The sequence below is a fragment of the Micromesistius poutassou genome (assembly GCF_964030765.1).
Source record: "Micromesistius poutassou genome assembly, chromosome: 18".
NCBI classification, from domain to species: Eukaryota; Metazoa; Chordata; class Actinopteri; order Gadiformes; family Gadidae; genus Micromesistius; species Micromesistius poutassou.
The window spans coordinates 15333781-15344076 of NC_140288.1; the positions used below are offsets into that span (position 1 = coordinate 15333781).

The 10296-nt window shown below is 41.6% G+C and overlaps 1 protein-coding gene across 1 annotated transcript in view; it reads right to left on the bottom strand.

Annotated features, from left to right (window-relative positions):
* Positions 1-6541, bottom strand: part of hdhd2 (haloacid dehalogenase-like hydrolase domain containing 2) — a 7816-nt gene extending 1275 nt beyond the window's left edge. Inside the window, exons 1-6 of the mRNA XM_084483078.1 lie at positions 6527-6541; positions 4170-4328; positions 2660-2762; positions 1064-1169; positions 794-878; positions 1-98 (exon numbers count right to left, since the gene is read on the bottom strand). The exon at positions 1-98 is cut by the window's left edge and continues 68 nt beyond it. Coding sequence (XP_084339204.1) covers positions 1-98; positions 794-878; positions 1064-1169; positions 2660-2762; positions 4170-4270 — 493 coding nt within the window. The 5' untranslated portion in view covers positions 4271-4328; positions 6527-6541. The remainder of the gene's footprint in view (positions 99-793; positions 879-1063; positions 1170-2659; positions 2763-4169; positions 4329-6526) is intronic.
* Positions 6542-10296: the final 3755 nt, after the last annotated feature.

Consider the following 10296-nt stretch of genomic DNA (forward strand, 5'->3'; position numbering starts at 1 on the left):
CCGAGACGAAGGGCCCGGGGCCCAGGGCCAGCCCGTCCCCCCGCTGGTAGTAGCGGGCCTTGTGGACCGCCACCAGGGGGGCGCCCTCCAACAGCAGCCTGACACCATCCACAACAACAACAACAACAACAACAACAACAACAACAACATCAACAACAACATCAACATTAATGTGGACCGCCACCAGGGGGGCGCCCTCCAACACCAGCCTGCATCCACAACAACAACAACAACAACATCAACAACAACAACATCAGCAACAACATCAACAACAACATCAGCAACATTAATGTGGACCGCCACCAGGGGAGCGCCCTCCAACACCAGCCTGCATCCACGACAACATCAGCAACAACATCAACAACAACATCAACAACAACATCAGCAACAACATCAACAACATTAATGTGGACCGCCACCAGGGGGGCGCCCTCCAACACCAGCCTGACACCATCCACAACAACATCAACAACAACATCAACAACATTAACAACAACATCAACAACATTAACAACAACATCCACAACATTAACAACAACATTAACAACAACATCAACAACGACATCAACAACAACATCAACAACATTAACAACAACATCAACAACAACAACAACAACATTAACCACAACATCAACAACATCAGCAACATTAACCACAACATCAACAACATTAACCACAACATCAACTACATTAACAACAACATCAACAACATCAACAACAAAAACAACAACAATATCAACATTAACAACAACATTAACATCTGTCTCTCTCTCCTTCACTAAATGAAGGTTACCTGAAGGCTGTGTTCAGAGTCTGGTAGTTGAAGTGTTGTGGAGCGAGGCCTACCACCACAGCGTTAGGGTTGGACGTGTCTAGACCTACACACACCCACACACCCACACACACACACACACACCCACACACCCACACACACACACACACACACACACACACACACACACACACACACACACACATAGTGACATCAGCATACAGGCGGCCTATGAGACTAACTTATCAATACATGATTATCATCAATAATAATGTGCTTCTCTCCTTGTACCCGCAAAGTCGTCCAGGGCGCTGTCCTCCACCAATAGGAGAGGTCGCTGGTGGTTCTGCTCCACCAATCTCCTCGCTGCACTCAGTGATGTGAAAATCTCCTCTTCCTGTAATAAAACATATAGTAAGATTATATGTATACATATATGTAAAAGTATACTAAATGCATGCCATATTATACAGCATTTTAATAGAACCATCCTGGAGCAAATTAAAACAGCAATCAACAAAGTTTGAACTGTTTTGTTTTTTTTCGCAACCTGGGGGGTATGTCACTAATGAAGTCCTTAGTTGATTAAGCCCAGTTAGAACTAACGCTAACTTCCACTTGAGGCTTAAGCCGTTCCATCAACGCAGTTCAGCCGCGCCTTGCTGAGGTTAGTTCAAGCCAGGCTCACGTTATCGTGGATTACGCACACTCGCGAGATATGTAACCAGTTCAGAACTGTGAATGTCGAATCATGGTTCAAATGTCCAAAAAGGAACGAGCGGGATCTTTTCCAGCGGCGAACAGAAGCTGCTTGTGGAGGTCTATGAGGAGTACAAGCTTATAATAACTCTAACAGGGAACACCGTAACCATTAATAGAAACAGGGAGGCTGCTGATCTGTTGAATGCATAGTAGAAGTAGTATTAAGCGTAACATATTTTAATTGAATATTGACCATGGTTTTGACATCAGGGAGATAGTCTCGAGGTAACGTGTCGGACTTGCACCCGGTCGTCCGGGGTTCAATCCCCACACAATTAGTAATTTAGGAAGGATTACTGGAGAAATCAAAGAACTTTTCATGCCATTTATTTTCCATTTATTTGAAGAGAGAGGCCTAGTAAATGCAGCCAAACTAACCAATGGTAATTATCTCAATAGAAGTGGTCTCGGCTGCATGCCGAGTAACTCACCTGAATGGAATTCATGTGGATGACAATTTCCCATGCAGCAGAGTCTTTGTCATTGTGACAAAGACTTCACTATCAGTAACATTAATATTAACATTAACTTTAACATGTTTTTTTTAAATATTTGGGTTCTGGGGAAATTGTAAGACATATTTATTGTATAAAAAGTCAATGGTTAGGTCTACTTTTTCTGACAAAAAGGGAATTTAAAAAATAAGTCAATGCCAAGAATTCTATGACAAACTCAGGACGCAAACTCTGGCTGCCTGCCGCACAGCGCTAGACCACTCACCCACCTGCTGATTTATTAAATGTTATTTTATTTGCATAATTTAATCTTAGACCCTTAGGGAAAATATAGGCTGTTTGTACTACTGTTGGAACCTTCTGATAGTACACTTGTTTCAGATGGACAGATGGACTTCTCTGAAACACCGATCAAGTAAGCCTGAAAGTTAACCAGCTACCAAACAGGTTAGTTTGGTCGGATAAGTTGCCATGGTTACTTAGCAGAGATTCCCTTAAGTCACGTTAATGGAACAGAACTCTAACTGAAAGTAGCGAGGCTAAGCGAAATAAGCCCGGCTTCACCTTTAGCTTGACCTCACACACACACACACACACACACACACACACACACACACACACACACACACACACACACACACACACACACACACGACATTGTCTACATTACCTGGAGGTCAAAGTTCAGGCGTTGCAGGCGTTCCAGAAGATTTCGCTTACACTCCTTGGTCGTGTTTGTCACAAACCTCACGGCCACCGCGGCCTGGCGGAGCCTGACCAGAGGAACACACAGGCTTTAGCTCAGGGGACCGGGCCCCTGACATTACAAACCCTCCTGTTCCTCAGGGGCCCCTAACATTACAAACTGTTCCTCAGTACACGGTGCTCATTACCTTTAATTAGTTTATTGCACTCTCCTACAAACAGGAAACATGAGGTTAGGGTTAAACCTACCTTTAAACAGTAAACTCTAATGTTCACTACACTCTACCTTTAAACAGTAAACTCTAATGTTCACTACACTCTACCTTTAAACAGTAAACTCTAATGTTCACTACACTCTACCTTTAAACAGTAAACTCTAATGTTCACTACACTCTACCTTTAAACAGTAAACTCTAATGTTCACTACACTCTACCTTTAAACAGTAAACTCTAATGTTCACTACACTCTACCTTTAAACAGTAAACTCTAATGTTCACTACACTCTACCTTTAAACAGTAAACTCTAATGTTCACTACACTCTAGCTCTAAACAGTAAACTCTAAGGTTCACTAGTCAGTCAGGATTGAGTTCCTCTAGTAAAGGTAAGGCTTAAAGTAACCCAACACCTTCTCTAAAGCAACTACGGCTTGTTCATAATGCTGCTGCTAATGAATGAAGACCAAAAAATTTGAACATATTACACCGATTCTCAAATCTTTACATTGGCTCCCTGTATGTCAGAGAATTGATTTTAAAATCATGTTGCTAACCTATAAATCCCTACATGGTTCAGGGCCAAAATATTTAACTTATATGCTTCCACTACATAAGCCTTCTAGGCCACTAAGATCCTCTGAGACCAATCTGTTAATTACCCCCAGAGTCAACACGAAACATGGGGAAGCAGGATTTAGTTACTATGCAACAAATAGCTGGAATAAACTCCCTGAGGATTTAAGACTTGCCGCAACTCTGACAGCTTTTAAAACAAGACTGAAGACTTTTATGTTTGCTTTAGCTTTCTGCTAAATCTTAAATCTACAATGCTTTTTGTAGATTTAAGCACTTGCTATCTATTTTTATTTTATTATTTAAATGCTTTTTTATTTGAATTTTTTTTAACTTTCCCTTTATTTTCTATTTTTCTATCTATTTTACTCTTTTTTTTCCTTTTACTTATCTATTATTTTCTTTTTATTGTATGACAATGTATATATGTGAAGCACTTTGAGTCTGCCTTGTGTAGGAAAAGTGCGTTATAAATAGTTAATAGGTAGTTATTAAAAGTTATTTTGCTTTTACTTTGCTTTTTTGCTTTGCTTTAGTAAAGGTGTTGACTACACTCTACCTCAGGGTTGAGTTCCTCTAGTGAAGGTGTTGAGGGTTGAGTTCCTCTAGTGCTACCTCTAGTTCCTACCTGCTCAGAGCCTCCTGGGCTCCTCTAGTTCCTCTAGTGCTACCTCTAGTTCCTACCTGCTCAGAGCCTCCTGGGCTCCCTCTACGGCCGTGTCCTCAATGTGCAGCGTCCCACTCAGGTCCACCAGCACGGCCCGCAGCGCCCTCCGGCCCGACATACTGGGACCAGTGGGAGGAGAACCAGGAGAACCAGCAGGAGAACCAGCAGGAGGAGAACTATAGGAGGAGTCAACAGGAGTACAACCACAAGGTCCACTCACGAGGATCAATTATGTAAATGCCATCCAGGTATATATTCATAAAAACTGCATTTGTGCTAAAATGACTTCAGAAATGTTGCGGCTCACATCAAAACATCTGGTCTTCTTCTTTATTTATCTTTTGATCTTGGGTGCAAGTTGTTGCCTTTACAATTGCTCAATTCAAGGTAAAACAGTAGAAAACAACTTAATACTAATATTATATGTGTATATATATATATATATATATATATAGAGAGAGAGAGAGAGAGAGAGAGAGAGAGAGAGAGAGAGAGAGAGAGAGAGAGAGAGAGAGAGAGTGAGAGAGAGAGAGAGAGAGAGAGAGAGAGAGGCCTACATAGTGAGTAGATAGTGACTCAAAAATCTGTATACTAGAAAAACTTATATTTGTGCTTCTTTAGCCTTTATTTATTTAGGAAGTCTTGTTAGCATACTATATAGTATATATTATGTATTTATATTACTATATAATAAAATCCATATTACAATACAATATATCCATATTAATATACAATATGAGTGAACAAGATACTCAACATAACCCGTGAACAAGAAAGATAATATAACAGTTGCATCAACTGTTAATAAACTACTACTACTACAAACTACTACAACTGTAAATTATTATTATTATTTAAATTGAGCAATTAAACTAGAAATCGAACTGCAGAACAGTATCATATTGTTGGTAGACAGGACGTGTGCAGCCCATCTCTCCGTTAATCACTCAATATGACCGATGTGAATCAGGATTTGTTCTGCACGAGCCGTATTTGTTCATCATTTATTCTTTAAAAGATTACTCTTTAATAATCATAATTCTCATCGGTAGTGGCAGATTAGGTTGCCGAATTGATCCTCCAGTGTTGGAGCCTAAAAACAGATTTTGGGATTGGCTTTTTAAATGTTTTATTATTATTATTATTATTATTATTTAGACCATGTTGTGTTTCTGATGACTGACAGATCAGTCTTTCGACTGGCTTTTTGGTAGTAGTAGTTTGGAAGTAGTAAACGTTACGTGTTATTCCCCGTAGACATTTGACCGAGGGAACCGGAGCCTCGGAGGCGGGACTTATTCTTCAGAGGCCTACAGCCTAACAGCCTCAACACTGAGGGAAAGGAGATATGGTAAATGATTAAGGTTATATGTTACAGATCAGGGCTATTCAACCTCCTTAACAAGTGGGCCACAAAGGAAAACCACTGGGGGTTCAGGGGCGCTACAAATAAATCTTACTTAAACTTAATAGATATAGTACTACTACATGGAATAAACTTGTCAGACACATTCCTTTATTCTTTACTTTTAATCGTATCATTATAACATTTTTTGTTAATAAATATTTGTCTGTCCATTCGCTTTTGAATTGGCGATTTTCACACTCAATCATGTTTATTTTTGGCTTGGAGAGACATCTTGAAGCGTGTTATTAGCCTAGCTGAAGTGACTTTCTCTGTGGCCAGCATAAAATGCAACGTGAGCTTGACTGAGCCAATAGCAGGTGCAGACAGAGCCTTATAGGCATGTGTATGACAGATTTAATTAATTCAAACCAAAAAGAAATAATAAATAATAATAATAATAATAATAAATAATAATAATAAATATATATGCGGGCCAGAAAAAAAATAAGAAGGGCCGTATTCGGCCGACGGGCCGCTAGTTGAATAGGCCAGTATTAGATTATCTATATTTCAGCATGGATTTCCTCCGTGAGAGAGAGAGAGAGAGAGAGAGAGAGAGAGAGAGAGAGAGAGAGAGAGAGAGAGAGAGAGAGAGAGAGAGAGAGAGAGAGAGAGAGAGAGAGAGAGAGAGAGGCCTTCATATTGAGTAGATACTAGTGATTCCAATCTGTATCCTACAATACTATCCCTTCTATCCCTACGTGATTCAATCGGCACCTTGTTTTAAAGATTAAATATGAAATATGAATGCAACAAAAGAATAACTCCTGGCTCTCGATCACTAAACGACCTATTCGTTCCTCCCTCTCAGATCTCGCGGGATTTGCCACTTGCACTAAACGCGATGCATGATCCCAGTTTGGTGGACGGATCGTTCAATTGAGCAACACAGAAGCGACATGCTCTCTCTGCACAGTATTAGGATGTTTGTTGTGAAGTAAGGAGATTTAAGATTCAAACCCTCACCTAGATGTTGTTGTTTTTTTCTTTGTTGGTTGCTACAAGAGGACCAACATAAACCCACCCCCTCTGTCGGCCACAAGGTGTACTACAGCTGGGCTGAATTCACTGGGTGTGATTTCATGGTAGGCCTGCGTGGGTCATCGGTGAGTGTTTTTGGAACATCATGTATGGAAAACATATTTTTTGCGATGTGTCTCATGGTTTTGGTCCCAATGAATGTGGAAATGTAAGAGGGTTATCTTTGATCCCTTAATCATTCATTAGTAAAAAAAAAACATATTCATCCCATCCCAATAACAAGTAACTGATGGATCACATTAAGGCTCTTTTTGGGGCATTTGGACTTAAAGCAGAGGGAGGTATTATGCAGGCTAAAGGCTGCCACTTTAAAATGAATCCTCTTTGCATTGGTTCTCTAAAACACACTCCTGATATCTTACTCCCAAACAACAACGTTGTCGTTTACAAGGTATTATTATATTATTACTCTGTCTGCCTCATAAACAACAGTTTAGTTCCTACAACTACTCGTCTTTTTTTCATTTATAGTGTCCACTAAATCTACATTATGTTTCACTTTTCTACACACAGTTTCACTTTTTTTTGTGTCTTCACAAATGTGACGCTACTGGTTTAGGCCCATTGAAATATTGAAATATTGAAATATTGATTTATACTGACAATATGAGGGAAATAATTGTTCATTGTGTGTGCTTCATGTCGATGCTGTGTTTTGAATTATATGTCAATATGCTGGACTGCTGTCTATATGTCAGCAGTCCATTCTGTATTATTTGGATCTTTTACTTGATGTGCCCTTGGGCTGTAGACTTGTAAGTGCTTCACAGACGGCAGAATTGATGTCATCCATGTTAACTTCTTGTGTTTCCAGCCCAGAGGAGGCTGGAGGCACAACAATGGTTTGAGCATTTGAAAAGGAGCCTGATAATCCCATTAAAAAGGGAAATAGTGAATGATAGATTAAGGAATGAATACCATTTATTCTACAGAAAGAAATAACCAAGTGCCAACAAAGAAAATAAACTCACAATTGACCCGCAACCTGTGAAGTACATAAGGTTGGTGGTCTATGACCCCCCTTAGGTCTTCACCCCCCACCTCAGATCAACTCTAATCGTAGATCAAAGTAAACCCCCCTGATCAACATATGCTAGTAATCCTAGCAGATCCCGCTCTCCCTGCTCTGCACATTTAGGATGGACACCAGCGTTAATAAAAAGGTTTGCAGGGCTTAGCGGAGCCCTGTTGGTGATAACTCAGCATATGGAGATTATTGACAAAGCCACAATTCAGATAAATGAAACAACTTGGAGCACGAATCAAGCAGGACAACGCATCATGGGCTGACCTCCATGGTCATTAATGTTTAAACTCATTTTGGTTTATTACACAGACAGACAGACAGACAGACAGACAGACAGACAGACAGACCGATAGTTAAATTGACCATTTACAAATCAAAGGTAATACTGTTTATCATGACCTGACGTGGAGCAACGTGTAGATGTACCATCAGCAGCAGCGTCTCAGCACACTGAAACAGAAGTCCCAGGATTAGGACAATCACCTTATTGACGACCAAGTATCTGTACGTCTCGCTGTCCTTCGATTTTCTCACCCGATCGACTTCACACTTGCCGGGTGTATTGCTGAGTGCCCATGGAAGTGCAGCGTCGAGTGAGTTGTTTGGATGAGCAGTTTTCGAGAAAGCTGCATTCAGCAATACCGGAGGCAAAGCAATCAGCCCGCTCACAACTGGCATGTGTTGAATGAGCACAGGAAATTCCATAAGAACAAATCCAAAGTAATACGTTTCCTTTTTAGTGGGTCTGAAACAAACATAAACTCTGAACCCTCTGTTTGAAGACCAAACGATATTTCTGCCTGGGCTAGCTCTCTTGGTACACCTTGGGTCTCTACCCCCCTGGTCTCTACCCCCTGGTCTCTACCCCATGGGTCTCTACCCCCTGGTCTCTACCTGGGTCTCTACCCCCTGGTCTCTACCTGGGTCTCTACCTGGGTCTCTACCCCCTGGGTCTCTACCCCCTGGTCTCTACCCCCTGGTCTCTACCCCCTGGTCTCTACTGGGTCTCTACCTGGGTCTCTACCCCCCTGGGTCTCTACCCCCTGGGTCTCTACCTGGGTCTCTACCTGGGTCTCTACCCCCCTGGGTCTCTACCTGGGTCTCTACCCCCCTGGTCTCTACCCCCCTGGGTCTCTACCCCCCTGGTCTCTACCCCCCTGGGTCTCTACCCCCTGGGTCTCTACTGGGTCTCTACCTGGGTCTCTACCTGGGTCTCTACCTGGGTCTCTACCCCCCTGGGTCTCTACCTGGGTCTCTACCCCCCTGGTCTCTACCCCCTGGGTCTCTACCTGGGTCTCTACCTGGGTCTCTACCCCCTGGGTCTCTACCTGGGTCTCTACCTGGGTCTCTACCTGGGTCTCTACCTGGGTCTCTACCCCCCTGGGTCTCTACCTGGGTCTCTACCTGGGTCTCTACCCCCCTGGGTCTCTACCTGGGTCTCTACCTGGGTCTCTACCCCTTGGGTCTCTACCTGCAGGTAGAGAGTCTCTACTGTACCCTACTGCTCTGTTGGAAAGTTATGTTATGTTAATATGTTCCGTTTTCTTTCTTTCTCTTTCCATTGGAAAACAGCAACAGATTTGTTGTTCTGTATGTTTTTTGACTGGATGAATACTATTCAAACTCCAATTGTATATAGACTTTATTTATCCACATAAATAGTTGAGAAATAACATTTTCAATACATTTGCATTGGGGTTAGAACAGTTTATAGTGTTAACAATATTCATGTATTCACTCTTGCCCACAAGGAGCTGTATTCCACTCACAATGACATCATCACCATAATCACCACATAAGCCCCACCCTCTCGTTATGACATAATCATATAAGCCCCGCCCTCCTTTATGACAATAACATAAGCCCCAACCCCTCCTGCAGGACATTATCACATGAGTGCCTCCCCTCGTTATGATATCATCACATAACCCCCTTCCTTCGTTATGACATCACATCACCACAACCACTATCATGCGTCCTTATAATATTTTTTTTACATGGTAATAAATAAATAAATAAATAATATATTAAACTTTATTCTCAAATAAACATACAAACACAAAGAGTGTAACATCTTCACGTATGAACTCCTGTACAGTTGTGGTATTTACATGTTTATGTACAAGGAATAAGTTAGACCTCACAATTAATATTGTTCCATTTGGGCCCCAGCTGCTAGCTAAAGCCGTCCATTGTGTGCTTTAAAAAATGTATAGAAAGCCAAACCAGAGACCAAAGAGTTCATCTTGGTGTTGTCAATAGTCCTGACAACCCGATCCGTGGTCGGTAACAAGCTCAGTTCTGACCAACATGATAATTACAGGAAATAATGTTTTTTTTACAAGGGTTAGCTTGTTTTGGTGGTGGAGGCTCGGTCCAGATCCAGAAGTCCAGTCCAGTTTATATAATACTGTGGTTGAGAATGTGGAGTTTGGGTGACGAGTTACACTTCAACGTGACTTTTGTTCTGTTTGCCCGTTTTCTTCACGTTCCATTGTCACAGTTGGATAACATCCCTCTTCCTGTTGCTATTTTACTTTCCAATAAAGCTTTGGAGTCACCCCGCCTAGCAAGATCAAGGCTACCCCAGCATTTAGCATGCTATCTTTAGGCTAACATAGCATTTAGCAAATAAGCTTGAGGCTATTGTAGCGTTTTTCTCGTTAGC